Raw genomic sequence first — 22727 nt, forward strand, 5'->3', positions numbered from 1 at the left:
CACAGTTTAGACTTCTATTTATTCACAAAGAGCTGTAAGAGCCTCAGCAAATGACCGTATTTTAAATACAAATAAATATCACAGTAGCTTTCGAAAGGGAACACAACAGCACGCCTGATTCAAATGTAGCTATTTCTAAATTCATATTCAAAATAGAATTGACCAGCTTGTTTTAAATAATGAGTCTAAATCCTCTGAGGACTGCAAGTGTGAGACCATATCACATAAGTGTAAAAACCTAAAACAAAACAAAGATCCAGTCTGCACATTTTTTTAGCAGACAGCATTGCCATTCAGAGGGGTGCTAAACCTGAAAGGAGGCTCACTTTCTTCAGATACCTGGGTAACAAGAAAAGTTAGAAATCAAACAATCACTAAAGACCTACTTTTAAACAATGATCCATTTCAGGCTTTGCAAACAGTGCATCTCTCATACAAGTGAGAAACTATGGTCTAGATAGATAGTTTAGAGGCTTTAAGGACATTTTATACAGAACTGTAATTATAAATTGCATTGTAAAATAGGTGAACAGTTTTAAGCATACAAACCTTAGTTTGCCATAAAAATGAGAAACATTTGGTCTAGAAACCCTGGGCAGTTTAGAGATAATTATCTCTTGTTTGGAAATGTAATGGTTATCAGTCTGGGTAAACCATTCAGGCCTGACTGGCAAGGCAGAAAACTATATTACGGTTATAAGAACTTGCAGGGAGAGATTGGACACCGTGGCAAAACAGAAGTACATCTACTGTACCAGTGCATGAAGCTGTCTCCATCATAACTCCCACTTGTCACGCATATCCAACACTATATTGTACACATAAAGGAACTAAAAGTTTGCAGTTTTATGGATCTTTTCTCAGATCTTTTGGTGTCGCAGAGAATGTTTAGGGAACAGGCTGCGCTGTGTGCTGTTTTAAGTGAAATGCCAGTCCATTAGAGATAAATTAAACACTTTCTAAAGCAAAGATAATCCCGACAATACAGTAGCACCGCTATGCCACAGATCCCTGTCACTCACATTTTCCTAACAGTCATAACCAAGCATCTTTGCTAACCAATCAAAAAAGGAATTGGCCTAGTTTGGGTGGATTTCTGAGGTAGTGTTTCTGACAGATATCTCTGGGGCAGCAACATTACAGTGTCACACTGTCACGTCTGGTTTATGGAGAATAATTTCTTCGGGGGATTACATTTATGCATGCTAGATATGCTACTGTAAAAACTTTAAACAGCATTGTCACACACAAAATTCTACTGTTTTGCATGAGATTTCCAGATACATATTTTAAGTGTTGCTATTTTAGAAGCAGAGTAAAATTCAATTATGTATAATAAATTAATAATTCCAATGCACTGAGAGAAACACTTGGATTTCTACAACTGTTCTGAAATATTAACATTTAAAATCCTTTTGCTGTCCCATGGCTAGATCTGGCTTTAATTTAACAAATCGAGGTGCAAAACAGATTTGCTGCCTTGTGTATAAATATTGCATGTATATTTGCTAAAGACATTGAAAAACCCATTTAAAGTTAGTTGTATGGAAGTTGTACTTTTTATGGTAACTAGTGAATGTTTATCAAAACTCAGTGTTTTCCCTCTGCTTGGTTTCCCTAAACCAAGTGGAACATGTTTGAAGGGGGAAAAAAAAAAAAGGTACTTTCTTAAATTTAACACTCAGAATTAAAATGGAACATTCCTTGTTTTTGCTTTTCTATCTGCATACTGGCTAATGTTTCTGGTCTTACTAATGAAACCAGACTAGCAACATGGATTGTCTAAATGTTAGTCACAAGTTTTGGATAGAACCTTATTTTTTCTGGACAGCATTCAATTCTGTGCATACACTGACAGTTATCAGAAAATTTAAAATGTTATGTTATAAAACACTGTAGCGTATACAGTGAGATTGGGAAGGACAGTGCCAGCTGAGCACAATCTACAAAGTACAAAAGCACTGGAGGATTTCAAAAGTGTATAAAACAGTCTTTCTTGCTACCATTATCCATTCATAATCATCATCTTCTAAGTTTCCAGGCAGTTCTGGAGTAAGGAGTAATCCTTTTTTTATCGGGTGGTTTGAAGTAGGAATAAGCTGGTGGTGCTGGATATTCCGCATCTGGATTCTCTGCCATCATTTTCAGCTTGGCTTCAATGGCTTTTATTTTTGCACTGACACTAGAAAGGGGAAAAAAAGTGGAAGAGATAAAGTCTAGTTTGTCTTTTACCAAAGACTGAACAATGTTCTCAAATAATTCAATATCTCTTGCATCAGAATATTCAGATGTGTCAGGAGTAGTTAGAAGGTGGCTAATGTTACTGTCAGAAAGGGGGTAAAGGTGATAACCAAGAATCTACCAGCATAAGGATTGATGTACAATTGCATTTTGAATGCTTTGCACGTTTTTGCTAGTGGAAGATCTGAACTGCAATACTGCAAACAAAATAAGGATCCCCCCCAGCAAACAGATGTTCTCTTGTTCGCTTTGAACCAGGAAAGCATGCCTAAAGTCTTCTCACTACATGCAAGTAATGCTACTTTACAACTGGTCTAAGCAAGTTGTCATACCCCCCTGGAGTCAGTCTCATACAAAGCCACTGGAAGTCACAGGGAAAAATGCAAGCCAGGCACTTCCTTCAACCTCAGAGTCAATGGAATTTTCCAGTCCTGGGTTCCAGCACAACTGTGCTGCCATTAATATGGAGAGACTGTTTTTCCAGCTTTGTCAGAGCTCCTTGCAAAGGAAGAAAACGCCTCTGCCCCATCCCAAACTCCCAGAGCCCTCTGGCACCAACACCCTCCTACTAGGTAGGGCCAGGACAGCATCCCTTCCTCAACTCTCGTCAATGCAGCTCCTCAATCACAGCACTGGGTGTTTACTACAACTCCTACGTTCAGCCAGTGAAAACAGTCCCACATGACAGTGACCAGCAGAAAATGGCTAGTACTAGTGCAAATTTCTATAAGGTGCACATTTCTATAAATTTCAGCCTAGTTTTCTTTACTTACTGGCAATCCAGTTATACCCAGTCCTAATCCCCATATAATGCTTCATTTATAGAGTGCAGAATAATTATACACATTTATATAAAACATTTAATTCAAGGGTCATAAAGTGCTTTAAAAATATTAAACCTCACAGCTTCCCTGTGTAATAGGTAAACAGTAGTTTCAATTATATGGTTTCTCTTAGTGGACTACAGAGTGACCTCTTTTCTCACTTCTTTATATGGAGTCTTCCCTCTTGAATCTGCTCTTTTAGATCCAATCTTTTGCAACCATGATTCAGAACTGTTATCTGATGAACAGAGCATAAAGTTATCTGCCTGTTTATTCCTTTGGAGATGTTTAACTTGTAAATCATCAAGGAAACTCATCTTAAGAGATCAGGCTAAATCAAAATTAAGTAAGGAAGCATCTAGGTGTGTAGTTTTCCCATTGGACTACACGCCTAGATGCATAACAAAGGGAAGTTCAATGGGATTAACGCTCTTTCCTGACTTCCAATCAAGAAAAACATGCACAAGTCTAAAAGGACAAGCTCTATACTGAGGAAGAAATAGATAGGTGGGGAATTCAAAGATCTGTAACAGCTCCCCTCCCGCCCCCAATACTTTCTGGCACTGAATGTGATGCACAGTCCTCTATTTCTCTTCAAGACCAGCGCTCTATCATAACGAGAAGTGTTCAGTATTTTTCTAATCCAGCATTTTCACTTTCATTTTGGAGATGACAGGGAAACTGAAACATGTTTTTCTCATCTAGAATGTTCTTCTAGAGTCATAAGTGAGAGAGGCTGGAACAGTTTCTAGGGCAGCTGAAATTTCAGTATTCAGAATATTGCATGGTGCACACACTAATAAAACAGTGTTCCTATTGTGGCTACCAGGAACTGAGAGAGACAAATGGCTATTACTGAAATACATCTGAAAAACGTGGGCATCTTTGGCCAGGTGTGGTCATGTGACTGTGATGAATTACTTTTTTTAAGTGTATCAGGGGTTTCATGTATCAATAAAGAGAAAAGTTAAGTGTCAAAATTGCTCTGCATCAGATCAGTTATTTTGCAGCCTGACCCGCATTCAATAAGTCACAGTAGTTATAGTAACTGTTTTAGTTAGGATCCAGAAAACAAAACACAAAAACAAAAAACCCCAATTATGGGCCCATTTCTGCTTCCATTGAAGTCAAAGGGAGTTTTGCCCCTGGACTGACTGATCTGGCCACATTTTAATTATGTAGGTTCCTACCTTAGGTGAGACTGGGTTGGCTCAGTGCTGGAAGACGGTTCAAGACTGATTGGAAGAATTTTTTCATTTTTATTATGATCATATCTCTGCGGGTGAGAAAAGAGACTTTTAGTAATGATATTGCTAAGTGAACTTGGATTGAAGACAAAGGCTCAGAAACACCAGGTTTCCCAACGGACACACTTCCAGTCTGGATTAATCTCACTTTATGTTCTGCTGGCAGAGTCTGTACAACTTTTACAAAATAGCCTTTAGATTGAGCCACACAGTAAAATGTAATGGTCCTAACGAATGTATTTGTTTTATTTGAAAATGTTTCTGTTTGGCGTTCACATATAGCTAGGATGCTGTATGATTATCATGTACACTTGATTTTGGATCATTAAGGCTTATCCTACCGCCATTTAACATGCTTAGAGTTGCTTCTTATGAGCATGATGTGTGGTGGTGGGGAAATATCTGAAGTGCGGCATGTAACAAATAGAGCCATTGGCCCAAGGCAGGGGTTCCCAAACTTGGTTTGCGGCTTATTCAGGGTAAACCCCTAGCAGGCTGCGAGACGCTTTGTTTACCTGAGAGTCCGCAGGTACGGCTGCTTGCAGTTCCCAGTGGCCGTGGTTCACGGTTCCCGGCCAATGGGAGCTGTGGGAAGTGGCGCGGACCGGGCCACCGCTTCCCAGAGCTTCCACTGGCTGGGATCGGTGAACTGCGGCCCCTGGGAGCTGCGAGCGGCCGTACTTGCAGACGCTCAGGTAAACAAAGCGTCTCATGGCCTGCCAGGGGCTTACCCTGAACCAATTTTGGGAACCCCTGGTCCAAGGTAAGCCTACCATAGGGTACTAATAGATATGACCTTTGTAGAAGCACAGCGTAGAACTAAAAGGGAACACAGAACACTTGTTTCCTGTACGAATGCAGTCATATGGAATTCCCCTGTGGAAAAGTAATGCATTCAACAACAGTTCAGAACCAGCCCCCTTCAGCAGAAGGCAGTTTGTGAGCCTCTCTTTTCTGACAGCAATGGGCCTCCTGAAATATTTTCAGTGTGTTCTGCTTCCGTCTTTCGCTTGGCACAAATTCAGGTTTGTTTTTCTGTAGAACTGCTCAAAACGACGGCATCTAGTAAGGTTTTTTTCTTTTTAAAGCCTTGGCGGTTCATCCTAAAACTAAGTAGCATGGTGCTGGTATTATCTAAAATAAACACTTGTCACAATAGGCAAAAGCCTCCTGCAGTTAAGTCTTTCCATTCAGAGAATTGCAAATGCTGTTGCAAACTGAACTAAGGTATTTTGCACATTATTTGCGATACTCCCACACTGCTTGTGCATTAGGTTTTTCTGCAGAATTCCTCTCTAAGCAAACATTTGCTGTATTGACAAATTCCATTTATGGTCTGACCATTTTTCATGTCTTCTGACAGTGGCCAATGCCAGGTGCTTCAGAGGGAATGAATAGAACATGGCAATTATTCAGAGATCCATCCCTTGTCATCCACTCCCAGCTTCTGGCCATCAGAGACTAGGCTGTGGTTCTCATCCTGCGGGCCACTTGCGGGCCAATCAGTACAGAGCTGCGGCCCATGTGACATCCTCGGGACCATACAGGTAGTATTGGATGTGGCAATGGTAAATAGGTTGAGAACCACTGGGCTAGAGACACCCAAAGCATGGGGTTACATCCCTGGCCATCTTGGCTAACAACCATTGATGGACCTATCCTTCATGAACTTATCTAATTCACTTTTGAACCCAGTTATACTTTTGGCCTTCACAACATCCCCTAACAAAGAGTTCCACAGGTTGGTTGCGCAGAACGTGAAGAACTTCCTTCGGTTTGTTTTAACCTGCTATTAATTTAATTGGGTAACCCCTGGTTCTGGTGTTATGTGAAGGGGTAAATAACACTTCCTGATTCACTTTCCCCTGACCATCCATGATTTTAATAGACCTCTATCATATCCCCCCTTAGTCATCTCTTTTCCAAGCTGAAAAGTCCCAGTCTTTTTAATCTCTCCTCATGTGGAAGTTGCTCCATACCCTTCATCATTTTTGTTGCCCTTTTCTGTACCTTTTCCAATTCTAATATATCTTTTTTAAGATGGGACGACCAGAACTGCATCCAGTATTCAAGGTGTGGGCGTACCATGGATTTATAGTGTGGCATTTACCGTCTTCTTGTATAGAGGTGCCGACTTCCCCAATTCCTGGGGGATGCTAGACCCCCACTCTGCCCCAGGCCCTCCCCCCACTCCACTCCTTCCCCCAAACTCCCACTCTCTCCCCGCCCTGTTCGCCCCCCTCACCTCTTCCTGCCACCACTCCTCCCCCTTCACCCAGTGCTTCCTGAATGCTGCTGAACAGCTGACCCATGGCAGGCAGGAGGTGATGGGAGGGAGGGAGAGGGGCTGATCAGCGGGGCCGCCAGCAGGAGGGCTGGTGGGGGGAGGAGAGGATCCGCGGGGCTGCTGGATCAACTATTTTTTTCCCCAGGGGTGCTCCAGCCCCAGAGCATCCACAGAATGGTTCCTAATATTCTGTTTGCTTTTTTGACTGTTGCTGCACATTGAGCAGATGTTTTCAGAGATCAACTATGACTCCAAGATCTCTTTCTTGAGTGATCTCCTTCAAGAGCTCTTGCTAATTTAGATCCCATCATTTTGTATCTATCGTGGGGATTACATTTTCCAATGTGCATTACTTTGCATTTATCAGCACGGATCAATCAAACTTTGCAAGTAGTTCTTACTACAGCACCTCTCAGAGCAAAACCAACAGGTGTCAAAATGAAAGGTAAAGGTGATTTGTTTTTAATAAGAAATGTGTTGCTTTATAAATCAGAAGTAAAAGAATCTACCACCTGCAGGGCTTTAGGAAGCAGAACAGAAAAACTAGGAAATGCAGAATCAGTGACATACCCTGTCCAAAAAACAGTACTGGGGAAGGAGTGATCGATATCCTCAGCTTCAGGACATAAGCCCACCACTAGCTGATCTCTTGTGGGCAAGTTATTATGGAGATTCTAAGACCTTCTAGAGTACTTGGCGAGAATTGTAGACAGGACGCTGGCTTTGATGGATCACTGGTGTATTCCTGTGTGCCAGTTCCCATGTTCCTAAATTTTACTGGGATTATATCAATACAATTGATAAAAATCTGATCCTTAATATTTAGCACGTACAACTGATTGTGACAAAAGACAAGCAGTCTGCAGAAAACATTCAGTACACAATTTCTAAAGGGTCAAAATATTGAAGGAATAAGATGGGCAGCAACATTCGTATACCAGGATACGAACAAAGTAAAAGCTGAAAATAAGATCACACAAGAAGCTTACACGAGTTCTGAATGCTGAAGTGAAAAGTTAAGAGTACAGAGGACAATTATGCAACTCTCCCTGCTTTTGATCTAGCACAGAGAGAAGATTTTTGTTTCAAATTATGCATCCTCATAAGGCTGTTGAGGTTTGCAGTCAAACGCTTACCTTTACCTGCGCGTGTGCCCATCGCACCACCAGCTTCTTGGAGAGGGCCAGCTTACCATTGAGACACTGGATTGCTTGTTCTGCTTCCTGCGCCGGAAGACAGTTCAGAAAAGTCAGTTCGTTTATTTATTATCAAAACCTGTCCAAGGACCCTTTCTTCCATGTACAAGGCTGATTTTCAGGGACCGCTGACAAACATCATACAAACAATCTATGCTAGTGTTCAGTTAGTGCTTCTGGGAATCCCAAACACCCATGCACGCTACAAAGCCCTCAAACCATTTCAGAGATTACTCACAAGGAAAACTCCTTTACTCAGATCAAAACAAAAGCATCACAGAAACTTCCAATGAGCCTGATGTAAGAACATTGGAACAGTGTTTCAAGGTTTAAAATTGCTCTGTTTCCTATGGGAAACACCTGCAATTCACTATTTGTATTTCACTCATTATTGCTCGCCTAAACTACTGACTTTACACCTGGACTCTGTTCAGTATCAGGATTAGAAGGATTTGAGAAGGAGACAAAGAGATAGAATATGAAGGTCAACCACAGACCACACAATCCATCACGGATTTCCTGAATCCTTCATATTAACCGGCTGATCCAGACCCGACCCTACTGGACCCTGCTATTTCTTCCTATCCAGCTTATTTGTCTGTAGCTACCTCTGAAAAATGAGCTTCAATTCAAGTCATCCTTGCTTGCTAAAAATGGCAGAAAATGGGCGTGGGGGGAAGACGATAGTCATCAGTATGTTGTTTGCTTTAACTTTGAGTTAATTTCTTGCTCATTACTTTAAAAAGCATGAAAGTTAGAATTACAACAGCATCTTTCACTTCTTTTGCTGCCTCAAAGTGCTTCTATGCAGTGATCCCGCTACTGTTAGCAACCTTCATTGCAGTATTATTTTCCCCAGTTCCTCCCTTCCATGCATCAGTGCTCCAATGTTACTTCCTGAGCCACAAGGGAGTGATATTGAGCTGTATGTTGTGGCTTTACCCCACCTCCTTATTGGTGATACAGCAACAAAGGAGGAAGGCTGCACCAAACGAACACACTTTACTTGTGCAGCTCACAGCGAGACCCAATCCTAGTTGAACTGTGACAACGTTTGTGACTATGATACTACAGGTAACTGAAATTTCAACCCATGCTTTATAATGCAAGATAAACCCCACAGAGATCAGAAGGGAGTACACACTCCCAACAGGTGCACAGCATTACACAGGTGGAGAATTGTACGAGGGCGGGGGTTTGTGAAGCATCAGGGGCTGGAAGAGTAAAATATAGGGAGGAAACAGCAGCAGTAGTCCTAGGTTTAGTATGCTACACAATTTGAAACGAAGAATTTATATGGGTTATCAACAAGCACCGTAGTACCCTACTAGACTACCATCCAATAAATCTAATGGCTTGCCCATTAGAGTTAGTGTCAAAAAGCTTTAATAAAACAGCCCCAGAGAGGTGGTGGGGGAACCATCACTGTTACTTCTAGGCACTGCACCATATGGGTGTGGTGGGTATGCAGAAGAGTTTATGTATTGCAAGGCACTTGGGCACCTCCTTTTTCCCTTCATTATTGTCTTCCATCTCATCTTTCAGTTGATGTAGTTAATTTAGACAGTAAAGGTAATCAGCCAGTCACAAGGATCAAATGTTAAGAGAAAAAAAGCCAACATACCTGCTTGGTTTCAAAATTCACAAAACAGTATCCTCTGGGCTGCCCCTCCAATGCACCTGACTTATGGAACAGAAAGTCAAATTGCTTTACTTTGCCAAATTTCTGAAGGAGTTTGAGGAGATGGTATCTGAAAAGAACAAACACCACAGACATTTATAGGCAACCTTGCACAGGAGGTTACAACAAGGAAATTTAAAAAGCGTGAAGAAGTCACCACATATAATTCAGTGACTTAAATCCTGTCTCATGTGTGTTCTCTTAAGAGTATGCACCCACTTCCATATATTTGCCAACCAGTCTAGTATACAACATCCCTCTGATAGTCATATCTCAGAGGTACCCAATGTCATCAGTGACTGTTTTGTCAATTATGGCACAAAAGCCTTAGAACTCAATCCATCCCCAGCGGTGCCATCGGAAGGGTTTGCAATCTGGGCTAAGTTGTGAGTCACTCACATTTGCCTGACACCCAAATCAGAGAATCTGCAACATACTGGAGGACAAAACTCCATAAAGTGACTGAGAAGTGACAAAAGACCAGATAGAAGCTGGTCAAATTTTGCTTTTATGTCAGCCCAGTGAGACCTAGTGATAGGTTTCTGGTTGAGGCATATAACCATTGACATGTGCTAACCATTTAATTTTAACTATGGACATGAAGGTTACAGGCACGTCGCTTTAACATTATCTTGTACTATTAAATGTGTTTTGTTAAGCAAAGTATAAAAACCAGCCACACAACTGCACATACTGCTAAGATTTTGCACTTGATTTGTCTGCTTTGCAAGCTAGTGCACTAGACACACAAAATAAGGACTAATATTGTTGGTTGAGTTAAAGCTATTTCTGCAAGTTCTCTGAACTTTTGTTGTTTCCTTCCACCACAGTCTCTGGATGATGGCAGCTGATTTGACAAGAAAATAACTGGACCACACTTCACCTGGCTAGACGTCTTCCTCCATAACAGGAAGTATTACCTAGGAGTTACAGCAGGGAACTGAATCAGGACTCTTGGGAGCCAGTGCAGTCTCTGTACAGGATTAGCAAGTCACCTGACCTCTCTGTGCCTGTTTCCCACTATGTTAAATGGGGAGAATAGTTGCCTCTCTACCGCACACTTAATGTTTGCAAAACACTGAGATTCTTGAATGTAAGTAAAAAAATAAATAAAAACCAGCATATGCACAAACTCAAATTCAGTGGTTGACCCACAACTGCCAGCATGTCAAGGACCTTCAGCAAGACACATGAATCGCAAGAGCGCACAGACATTTTCCCTAATTAAAGCCTGTTTCAAACATTTTTTCAGACTACAGGCAAGAAAGTTCCAGGAATCTGAGTAAGCTTCCAGGACTGGACAAAGTGGACATGCAGGATGTGTGGTGTTAGAGCAGGGGTTCTCAAACAAGGTTATTACATGGGGGTCGCGGGCGGTCAGCCTCCACCCCCAAGCCCCGCTTTGCCTCCAGCATTTATAGTAGTGTTAAATACAAAAAAAGTGTTTTTAATTTATAAGGCGGGGTCGCACTCACAGGTTTGCTGTGTGAAAGGGGTCAGCAGTACAAAAGTTTGACAAACACTGTGTTAGAGGGTGATGGTGCAGCAAATCTTCAGGCCAGTGGTGGATGTGGAAGTTGTTTCAGATTGGATTAAGCAGATTTTATTTGATTGCACAGATGAAATACTGATGTGATATTTCCTACACTATGTTCTTCCAAAAGACCTGTAAACACTCAATCGCTGCTTAGGGGAATATGAACATAATAGACATCAGAAAAGATATTGAAAAAGTCTAAGCAAAAATGGAGGAATTAACAAGATGCTGGCAAACTTCACCACTCCCTCCCTTCCTGTTGCATCCAAGGCTACCCAACCAACAAATCCAGACACAATTTAACATCCATTTCTAGGATGTGGTCTCCAGAGGTGCTAAATTCCTCAAGATATGGAGACCATTCCTTGTTGCGTCCTCCAGACCCAGAAAACATTTTGAAATTCCAGGGCCTTTTGAAAGCCATTTTCACGTAATTAAGTAATGTTTTATTAACTATTTTTAGGAGTATGAAAATAGAGCCCTGACCAAACTGTTCTTTCCCCAAATATTGTTTCAAAGTAGAAGGAAACAATGTTTCTGACCACATTTTGTTCAGAAACAAAAACACCCCTAACTTATATAGCTACCTTGCCAAAGGGAACAGAGTTTGTTTTTCTTGTTGGAGCCCACACATCCAAATAGTGACTATTTATTTTTACTTTCTTGGCAGCAGAGTGGTAGTTTGTAACTGTCCTAAAAATACAATAATCTGGAAGATATCTCCATCAGATTATATTTAGGTCACATTTGACACAAACACCCTTTATCATCAAGCCACAATTAGCCAAATTTCTACAAATGCTGGCTAAATCTATTCTAGATGAACTAACCAGAATTGCAGGCTTGTATGAGTAAAAAATGGCAGGCTCTGTAGATGCCTTTTAGCTATTGATACTTTTAGATCATTAATAATAATCAAAAGTTTAGCCAATGGGGTTTACAAGTAAAATGAAATTTAGAAGTGAAGGAAGACCTGGCAAGGAAGTATGTAGTCTGAAAAAAGTGGTCTGTTGTAAAAACTCCATGCTTGAAAACTTTATTAGACCAATCACTTGGGCTACATGGAGCTTTGAGCTAGGCACACAGATGTGGCCCCCTCAGATTGCTGCAGCCAACCTCAATTTCCACTTCCTGTCATCTGATGTAAATGTGAGACAAACCAGCAGCTCTCCCATTTCCTTTTCCTTTGGCCTTCCTCCTGGCACCCTGAGCGCTATTCAAACACACTCAAGGCTTCCTCTGAACAATGCTATCCCAAGGATACTGAAAAGGTACCGGGCCACATGCTAAATCTATTATTACTGGGAATTTTCCCCCATAGGGAGCCAGTAAATGTCTGTAACAACAACTTATGTACACATTGTTTTCTAGGTAAAACTCATCAGGTTGGAATCTTAGACAAGTAGCTGCACAGTGAAGGAAGGAGAAAAACATACTCTAGAAGCTTACACACAGAGCCATTCGATGGCCACTAAGAAAATGGAAGTCATACGTGTGTAAGTGGGTAACAAAGTGTAACATTGTAAATACAATATTTGCCTTTCCACAATATTCTTCAAGTAATAACCTCAGAATGCTTTGCAGACAATAAGTCTCAACTGCTGTGAGGAAGGCAACTGTTACACCCATTTTACAGATGAGTAAACTAAGACACAGCAAGATGAAGTATCACATCACAGCAGGTTAGTGGCAGAGAGCAGAATCCAGATGTCTTAACACCCAGGACTTCACTTTAACTCCTAGAATAAAAGTTCCCAAACTGCAGTCTGTTAACAATGGGTGGTCTCCAGAAGACTTGCTGATAGTCATAGACAGATGTCTGGTCACGTGACAGGATGGAGGAAAAAAATAGGATTTAAAAAAAAATCAGATTTGTTTTAAATTAAATACTTTTTCTTTTAAAAATAAACTAATTTAAAATTAATGTTGAAGTTATGACAGCCTGTATTAAAGGCCTAAATTTACTATAATCTATTAAAATCATTTAAATAAAAATAATGTTCAAGCAGTACATTTGTTGCCAAAGTTTAAAGAAAGTCAAATCACTGAACTGTTGGAAGTCACTGGCTAAGCACCTACAACCAGAGTTTGTTGAAGTGCTAAACTTGCTTTTGACAGCAGTATATTCATCTGCAGGTGCAGAATATTTGTTTAATTTCAGTTTATTTTACTAGTTCACTTCAATGACTGGCCATTTAAAGTTGAGAAACCGATTGTGAGCTGAAAAAGCAGGAAATCTGGTTTTCCTCTTCCACTCTATGAATAAAAATGAGGTGAGAGGATGAGAGCTACTAGTTCTATCGTCTAGACATGGTGACTAGAAACAATCAGTTCAGTTCATTAATTACAGATTCTTCCTTTGCTTAATAAATCAATTAGTTTTTAAAACAAAACATGTTTTGCTGATTTTTTTCTTATGTATGCATCAAAATTGAGATAGCATTTTAAAATGATATTTTTTAGTTAAAACTCTTAGTTCATTTTAACTGAATTCCAATTTCCATCCAAATATAGCTTGATACAAATCATAAGTAAAAAAATCATACTCTAGTAAATAAAAAATGTCATTCTCCTTTTGTTAACAAAAGTTGTGGAGAATTCAGAATCTGAATAAATGCATGTGAAAATATATAATTGCTTAAATAAATGTGGATAGTTATAGTGTATCCTCCTGGTTAGCAAACAGAATCACCAAATTTGGCATAAAGACTACATTTAACTGCAAGTCAACATGATTTCATGGTTACCAGCCAGTCAGAATCAACCTCCTTTAGGAACACTCAACCCACTCTACCACATGATGCTGGTTTACCCTCTTTCCAGCTGCTACGCTGCATTAGACACTTTCCTAATACTATTTTTTCATGTAAACAATTGCTGTAGTTGCCACTGAGATATTATGAAGGAGAGGTTGTGCAAGTATGACTGGGAGAGGATATGTCCATGGGAATCTCACGATTAAGATGCAGTACAGACCATGAAAAAAAGAGAAATTCTGTGCGAGTCCCCTAATAGAATCATGGCCATGGTATTTGCCATGCGATTCATTTTTGCCTGGGCAATAGTCTCCTGAACTCCACATACTGGTGATCAGTAAACTGTGGGAAGCAACACTCCCTATGCTTAATTTACAACTTTTTAATATTCATAATTGTACTGAGATTTGTGCTCAAACATACACATTTTCTACTGTCTTTACAGCACCCAATTTGTGGCTATGGGTTGCTCTTTAAAGGGCTTCATGACTGTAAGTACTCAGTGTTGGGACCTCCATTTAAATAAATACATTTAAACCCAGTTCTTGAGGAATAACACCCGCTATTGGCATCAAGATGGTTTTACTCAATTTACAAAAAGATGCAACATACAAATTCCAGTGGGCAATTCCCTGAAAAAACAGGGATCGGCTGCAAACAAGGACTGACATTTAGTTTTTACATGTACTTCTCCTCCTGATTGGCAACACAACCAGGATCCCTATGAAGGGCCAGTAAAAGCACATGTCAGACTGTGAAGAGATCTTTTCTTATATGTAAACTTTTACTGACGTGACATGAAAGATTCAGTTTCTTTACTCAGCACTGATAGTTCAAAGTGAAAAGGGCGCTGCACAGAAGTAAATTGAAAGTTTTTTTTAAGCCCTGTAAAGGATTTTGTCCTCTGCTGAAATGATTTTTAACTGTACAGTATTACTCAGCAAAAGACTAGCAATCCCTGTGTTTCCTACAGCAACAGTACCCTGGGTTACAGGAGGAACTACAGTACTTCTTTCACTGTTAGTGAAAATAGAATACTCCCACAAAACTGTGACTCAGACCTTTGTTACGCGAACACTAAAATACCCATAGGTCTTAACCCAGAATTACAAAACTTTACACAAATACAGTTCATTTAAAAACAGACGTTGCCAATAATGTGCAATTTTTTTTAGTGACTATTTTAGTGCTGGGAAAAAAACTCCTCAGCACAGGAGGAGTAGCTGTGCAAGAGTCACCCACAACTACTCACCAATATGTTTCAATTCTGTTATAGAGGGCCCACCTCCGAGGGTGCAATTGGAATTCAGCCCTCTGCCTCAGCTGAGACTACCAACAAGTGGACCAATTAATGCAAAAGTAACAGTGCTCTTTTTTTTTTTTTAAATGAACATCTGATCACCAGAAGGAAGTGGTCTGAGACACACCAAACTAATTTCACACAGGTCACCTAAGAGCTGCCAGATGGTAACAACGTTCAGCCATTATTGATCTGGGCTGGATTTGAAGTGATGATCTACAGTAAGAGGCTCTAACAAAAGGTCTTAAAACAAGATGTAAGAACATCGCAGGAAGGAATGCCAGAGGAAGTTATACAGCCAATCTATTTAACAAGCATATTATACTCCTTCCCTCACACTGACCCTGCATCCTAAATCCCCAAGGACTTCACAAACAAATATTTCCAAGGGGCCATATATCTAATCATATCATCTTGTGCAATTACTGAATGCAGACAAACCAAAGAAAAACAAATGTGGGGCAAAAAATGGTAATTAATGCAAAAGAGGTGGCAGTAGCCCAGAGCTGAACGACTGAAGAGGACATTACATTAATGATGGACTCCACTTAGAGACACGATTAGAACACTGCTCCCTTAAAAGGAACTGCACTTAGAACAAAAACGTAGCACTTGCAAAAACATAAGGAGCAGAACAAAAATTGGTTCCATGACTGACACACATAAAATAGTCTAGGAAAAAAAAACCTATTTTCTTGAAGTGTGTAAACCCTTGATTGTTCTATAAAAACTCCTAAGATTTTTAGTGAACCACACAACTAGAGTCTAATATTTTTACAGCAATCCACCTACCTCCCTGAGATTTTAACCATACACTTCAAATGTTCAGATATGTGACCACAACATTTAATTTGCATTTAATCATTCCAAGGCCACGGAAATGTGATGCTTACACATTTATTATAGACAGAAAATCTTGAGATTAGGGTCATGTTATATTCTGTATAGCAGCTGTTCAGTTACTATGTTAGTTAATTCCCTGTTTAGTCCACACCCAACTGCTGACAAGGACAAGATAGCAAAATAACCACCTCCTGCAAAGTGTCCCAACAAGTCTAAAGTTCCTGAACACATTTTTAGAAAAATAAAAGGATTCTTTTCATCTCCAGATTTCCCACCTCAGAAGTGGCTCTGGGAAACTTCACGTCAAATGCACTGACAGTGTGGTTACATGAACTCTCTCACAGGACAACCGTGCAGCAGGAGCTGTACTCTAGATCTGCTGTCCATCCCTGGAGCCCTTTCTTACTATTTCACGCCTCTCCCTAGGAGGTACTGAATCATGGTGGTACCCGAGTACTACCCTGGCACCCAGTGAGATCCAAATGAAAACAAGTCAGCAATTCAGGCTAAGCACACTGTTGCGCTAACTCAATGGTTTTCATCCTGGGGTCTGCAGACCATGTCTATGATTTCCAAAGGGGGCCACACCTTCACTTGAAACTTTTTGGGGGTCCGCAAATGAAAAAGGTTGAAAACCATTGCTTTAACTCATTAATATTATCTTCTAGATCACTTATGTTATCAAATCAGAAAATAGAGAAGGGCGCTATTAAACTATTTAAGATACCATCCTGATGGGATGTCATAAATGTCAACTTTTTAGTATCCTTCTCTTCCATAAAAGGGCCAGGATGACTTATCCACTGTACATTTGTAAATCTTCAATGTTGTTTTCAGATATCTCAGTTACTTCTTTAATGTCACTTGGAACTAATTTTAACACTTCAGTATACAGTAGGTAGTGCTAGGTAAAAACAACTGGGAGTCAGATCGATACCAGCCAGCCCTTTCACTGGATGGTCTGTCTCTGATTTGCATTAGGTCACTAGATACTACCCAGCACTCTTGGTTTACCGCATCCCAAGGGAAGCGGAATGAGCACTTGTTTGGGGGCAATTAAATTGGGACTGGGCAAAGCATACAAAACTGCCAAACTCTGATGGCAAGAAAAGTCTGACTTCATCTGTTAGGTGCTTTAGAGCTGGTTTCTAAAGTATCCTTAAGCAAGTCTTCAGCAGCAGCTGGAAACTTCTAATCTAACTTTTAGCAATATGGTGGGAATCGAGGAAAGAATCAAGGGTCAGGAAACAGGCAATGTTTTAAGCACAGTATATTCACTTCTTTATCCACGAACTCTTTGCGAAGGTACCACACAAGGCTCTGAAGGATGAACAGCTCCTAAATATTCCAGATACCTCCAGAAATAATTCATCTGCCATACGTTATTGAATGCTGCTGATTGTAACGGATAGCAGAGGAACAGGTGCAGCAGCAGTCAGAGCCGAGAACTTCAAAAGTCAACAAATTAAGACTTAAAATGCCCCCGGGTTATCAGCGCTGTGATGTGTGGACGTTAAAGCAGTTCAGACTCACTCCGTTATCTTCGGATCCAAGTTCCCGATCCACAGCCGATGGCCCTCCTGCAGAGAGCCCTCGGAGAGGATGGACGCGTTCTCCAAAGGCAGGGTTTTGATTTCCGCCGCCATCAATCTCTGCAGACGAGAAGTGAAAGACGGACCCATTCCGTGACTGCTGAGACAGCCCGGGGGGCAGGAACGCCGCTCCCGGGGGGGGCCCGGTGACCCACCCAGAGACAGACCCGGACTCGTAGGGGGCACGGGGGGGCGATGGGACGCGGCGGTGGGGGTACAGAGAAAGGCTGGGGTCGCAGAAGGGTTTACGGGAGGGTCAGGAGGCCGGGGGGGGGGCTGGACACGGTGCGGGGGGGGGGGACATGAGGCGGGGGGGGCAGCAGGGGGCAGGCGGGGCGAGGCCGGGGGCTGTTGCCATGGTCAGGCCGGGGGTGACACGGGCAGGCCTGGCAGGAGTAGGCCGGGCCGGGCCGGGGTCACAGGGCGGGGTGAGAGGAGAGGATAGGCCGGGCCAGGCCGCAGGCCGCACTCACCATGGGTCCGGCACTCCGGACCGGCGCAGCCAGTGGCGGCGGCCTCCACTCACTTAGGCCCCGCCCCCTCCCCTAGGGTGGGGACACGCCACGCAAACGTCTGACGCAAGGACGTGTCGCAGGTGGGTGACGTTGGCGCAGCGTGCGGTGCGCCCCTTCGCGGGGCTGAGCGGCGAGTGGGAGCGCGGGGCCCAACTACGGGAACCGGGAGAGCGAGCAACGGCAACCAGAGCAGTGGGCGGGGCTTCAGGTCCGGAGTGGGGGAGGGACTGTTGGCCTCGTGAGTGCAAGGGCACCTGGGGGCGGGGCTCGGGAGCAGTGGGTGGAGCTGTGGGGCAGAGCTCCGGAGTAGGGGGTGGGGCTAGGGTTAAGGGGCGGGGCTTGCATAATGGGGCAGGGCTGGTAGTGGGTGGGGCTATGGAGCACGGGGCAGAGCTCCAGTAGCAGGGGGCGGGGCGAGAGGCGGGGCTTGGGGAGCAGGGGCGGGGCATGGTTAAGTGGTGGGCAGGGGAGGTTCTTGGCCTAGGTTTCTGACATAGGGCTTCATAAGGGGTGTGTAAGGGTCACGGAGGTGGGGGAGTCTGTTGTGCTTGAGGTGCCTAGGGTGATCTGTAAAACCCAGCCCCTGGGAACCTGTGGCTGGTAAAGATCCCAAGGCATTGATATCATCTTGTGAACTCCTCCCCAGAGCCCAAAACAGGAAACTATCTTCTGCCTCCCTAATTTCCTATTGCTGTTTTTAGCTGGGTGTGGTATTCCTCACTTCCTGTCCTAAACCGCAGGGCAGCATTGCTGTGTGGTTACTAACCTGCCACCACATCCTACTCTGTCTTTCCGTCTTCAGTGTTGCCAGTTCTCACAATTGTTCGGTTTTGCAATAGGTGTTATTTTTACATAAGTCTCAGCTCCTGGATTCGTGTGAATACAGGAGAATCCCAGCTGTCATTTAATTTTTTTTAAAAAGGATCATGGCCCTCCTGGTTGCAGAAAAATGCTTGAAAATTTGACCTATCTGTACCCTAGAGGTTCAAAAGCAAGGCGGCAAATAAAAGGAACCCCACATTTATTATTTATAAAAAAATCATATTTTTAAGACAATCTCATAATATTCAAATGCGTGGGGTTGGCAGTAGTGTATTATTATTATTCACTTGTTTTGTGGGAGCTCGGACAAATGGTCCCTGTTGTATTGTGTGCTGTAAAGACAAGACAACAAGTAACAGAGAAAACAGTCCTGCTCCCAGAGAACTTAGAATCCAAATGTCACAGAGGATGCAGAAGTTGGACAAAAGAAACATAAAAACAGCCATAGTGGGTCAGACCAATGGTCCATGTAGCCCAGTATCCTGTCTCTGACAGTGGCCAGTGCTAGAGTTTCAGGGAGAGTGTACAGAACAGGGCAATTATAGAGTGATCCACTCCCAGTTCCTGGCAGTCAGAGGTTTAGTGTTGCCCTGAGCATGGGTTTGCATCCCTGACCAGCGTGGCTAATAGCCATTGATGGACCTACCCTCCGTGATTTATCTAATTGTTTTTTAAACCCAGTTATACATTTGACCTTCACAACATCCCCTGGCAATGAGTTCCACAAGTTGGCTGTGTGTTATGTGAAGAAGTACTTCCTTTTGTTTGTTTTAAACCTGCCTAATATAAGGGGTGTGGGTGCGTGGGAGGATGAGGTAACAAAAGCAGTTTAATGCTTGCCATTTGTCTAAGCAGTGCCAGATGGTCATGATTTGTACACTTTACAGCAGAGGTAGGGTTTATTTAAGGATTTTTAAAAGGCTAAGGAGGCAGCTTATAAGGGCTACATCACCTGAGTATCTGAGCATCTCAGAGGTGGCTGCATTTCAGTGGTGGGTGAAATGATTCCTGTGTATAGGGGTGAATAAGATACCACTGCCCGTCATGTTGAACAATATTGTTTCTTTGCTCCACCATCTGTCTATATCCACCTGTTGTCTCATCTTATATTTAGATTGCAAACTCTTTGGGGCAGGGTCTTGTTCTGTTTATACGGTGCCTAGCACAATAAGGCCCTGGCCTAAGTGCTACTGCCATGCAAATAATAAATAGTCATTATTTTAAAAACAGGAAGGAGACCAAGGGATTCTAGAGTCTCAAATTTTGTGCCACCGAATTTTGTGTTTAAATCTGTATTCAATTGACATATAAATAGAGCATCTTGTCAAAAATGTGGTTTCATACCTGCGTTTAGAGTTTCCTTCTTAACGCAGCCTCCACATCTCCTTGGCAGATGTCGATATTAATGCTATACGAGTATATTGGATCCAGTCATCCTGCCATTGAAATCAGCAGCAAAACTGACTTGATTCATTAGGACCAGAAGCAGGCCTGTTGTCCTCTGATCATTATCATGGACTGACAGTTTGATACTAAACTTGAAACCATTTTTATACGATGATTGTGGAGGATTGTTCTTGTATCTCCTATTTTTCCTCTTTGCCAGGCGAATGAAAGAGTAGATGTATGCCATGGCCATGGCATTAAGGTGTCTCCGTCAGCTACCTCCCCTGCTTCATAATTCTCTCTCAGGACTAGTAAGGCCACCCCTGCAAGTACCTTTGAGGCATACAGCTCTGATGCTGAATGGCTGCAGGCAGTGCGTGGTCCACCAGACAATGCTGACCAGACATCTAGCTACCAAGAAAGCCAAAGGTAAAGAAAAAAGCCTTTTTACTAGAATTTGCCACTTCCTAATTATGTATCCCCTTCCACCTCGTTTTCTCTGGGAAGTACCTTTATTTTGGTAACCAGAACATTTTATTTTCTTCAAAACTCTCTAATATTTTTAGTCCTTGCGCGGACTATTTGCACGAGTAAGGCCATTAATCCCTGATCCTGAAAGGAATCCCACAAGAGTCCACACCTGTAGAGATCTTTGCAGGATCAGGTCATTAATTAGCAATCTTCATGTTCCCCATTGGAATTAGTGTTACAAAACACACAGAGCATGATGTGCAAATACATTTCGGATCACAGGCTCATCATTTACCATCTTAAAAATATATTTCAATTTATGCTAAACTCCAGTTACTAATCTGAAATAGTTGCAATAGCACTATTTTGTTTTCTAATGTGATTACTCAGTAAAAGACCATGGTATTGTCAGTGGTATAGAAATTAATTGTGTGTTAAATTTTCAGCTAAAAGTAAAGGGGAGACCCAAGCCAGAGTGAATATCAATGCTGCCTTAGTTGAAGATATTATCAGTCTAGGGGAGGTAAATGGTGAAATGCAGGCAGTGGTGGAAGTCCTTAAGGAAGAATTTGGGAAAAATCTCAATATAAGAACCTCACCAGGTCAGTAACTTGCTTGTATAATTCTTTACTGTATATAAATAAATCCGCTGAGCCTTTCCAGCCCAGATCTGTGTCTTTCATTTTCTGCAAGTTGATTTTCTTTTTATTGAGTTACTCACTGAGCACCCAATTACTGCAACCTTGAGATCCCCAACTAAAGACTTTCTTCACCCTGAGCTTGACCAGGAAGAATCCATTTTTGTTAATAACTTCCTGAAAATGGCTTTTGTAAGTGGGTGATGTCAAAAATGTCTAACTGAACTGTTTGCAGATGTGATGAAGAAGCAAGTTGTCAGCTAATGGTGCAGTAGGGCAGGAAAAATCCAATTGCCATTAAATTAGCCTTTTGGAAATTGCCATCAGGCTGGTGTCTGGCATATACAGACTTCTTCTGCAATGCATATTTGTGGTTAGTGACCTTTACAAACCCTATTCACTTAGTGAATTTTGTGTTCATAAAGAAACGTGAATATATTTGACCAAGCTACAGTTACTCTAGCACACTGGATACACACATTTGTAATGCGTATCCAGTTTCAGGGAGAAAACTTAACATTAAACAATGGCCAAATACGGATCATTCACCACCCCTAACTCAGTCTCTAATGGAGTTAGAATGTGCAGCTCAATTGCTTAACTATTTATTTTAACCTCAGTTATTTTTTTTTAAATCATACTGATAAAGTGCCCCGTCTCCCTTGTGCTTTCTGGCCTGTTAACATTTTGCAGCAGAAACTACAAAGCAGATTAAGGGGATCTTAGAGTGAAATAAAATACTTTAAATTAGACAGTGAACTGCACCTCCTGTGGGGACTTAGTAAAGAATCTGGGGGCATAGAGGAACACCACCACTTTAAAAATCATATAAAATCTCCTTTACTTGTGTTATAAGAACTTAGATAATTTATATTGCAAGAATTTTAAATACATAATTTCCACTTTACTATTTATGTTCGTTGTTTACCTTTTTCATTCTGGCAATGAAAAATGAACTAGTGAGTTTCACTTTCTGGTTTTCATGAACTAGCATAATCCTATGAAGTTTGGATTGCAAGGATGTATAAATACGAATAGGACTGCTTGTTCTGCAAGGGAAGAACAGACCTATTTTAAAAATATATTGTCTTTTCTTCTAATGTCTGTATGCATAATATGAAGAAGTAGGAGTATGAATGCATATTGTAATTGCAATGCTGTTCAGTTTTTTTAAACATAAAAGTGCTGTGTAATATTGACATACTATTGTTATTTTGGTTTATTTTTAAGGTGCTCTTGATCATATAACCGTGACAACAAAAGATGGAAAGTTTCCATTAAACCAGCTTGGACAAATCTCGCTGAAATCTCCTCAGCTCATTGTAGTAAATATGGCTAGTTTTCCAGAGGTACGTGGACATGATTGAAGGGATATGCAGATCCAAATGGAA

The 22727-nt window shown here is 41.7% G+C and overlaps 2 protein-coding genes across 5 annotated transcripts in view; one reads left to right on the top strand and one right to left on the bottom strand.

Moving 5' to 3' along the window:
* Positions 1–18113, bottom strand: RBM18 (RNA binding motif protein 18). The gene is made up of 6 exons (XM_005299420.5): positions 17978–18113; positions 17446–17564; positions 9420–9546; positions 7736–7822; positions 4256–4341; positions 1–2182 (listed from the first exon to the last, which is right to left on the bottom strand). The coding sequence occupies exons 1-6, from the start codon at positions 17978–17980 to the stop codon at positions 2023–2025; spliced, it is 582 nt and encodes a 193-aa protein (XP_005299477.1). The 5' UTR covers positions 17981–18113; the 3' UTR covers positions 1–2022.
* Positions 17962–22727, top strand: part of MRRF (mitochondrial ribosome recycling factor) — a 21284-nt gene continuing 16518 nt past the window's right edge. For 2 of the 4 annotated variants that reach the window (XM_005299421.5, XM_024106267.3), the window contains exons 1-4: positions 18093–18227; positions 20448–20656; positions 21145–21300; positions 22567–22685. In XM_005299421.5, coding sequence (XP_005299478.2) covers positions 20464–20656; positions 21145–21300; positions 22567–22685 — 468 coding nt within the window. In that variant the 5' untranslated portion in view covers positions 18093–18227; positions 20448–20463. Of the gene's footprint in view, positions 18258–20447; positions 20657–21144; positions 21301–22566; positions 22686–22727 lie in introns of all 4 variants that reach the window. The other 2 variants (XM_065572502.1, XM_065572501.1) reach the window with 2 other exon arrangements.

The sequence above is a fragment of the Chrysemys picta genome, chromosome 18, assembly GCF_011386835.1.
Source record: "Chrysemys picta bellii isolate R12L10 chromosome 18, ASM1138683v2, whole genome shotgun sequence".
In the NCBI taxonomy this organism is placed as follows: Eukaryota; Metazoa; Chordata; order Testudines; family Emydidae; genus Chrysemys; species Chrysemys picta.

Coding starts and splice junctions, on each gene's coding strand:
- RBM18 (XM_005299420.5), bottom strand. Junction 9,547..17,445: donor TTGGATCCGAAGATAACGGA/GTGAGTCTGAAC, acceptor TGTTCTTTTCAG/ATACCATCTCCTCAAACTCC. Junction 7,823..9,419: donor TGAATTTTGAAACCAAGCAG/GTATGTTGGCTT, acceptor CTTCCGGCGCAG/GAAGCAGAACAAGCAATCCA.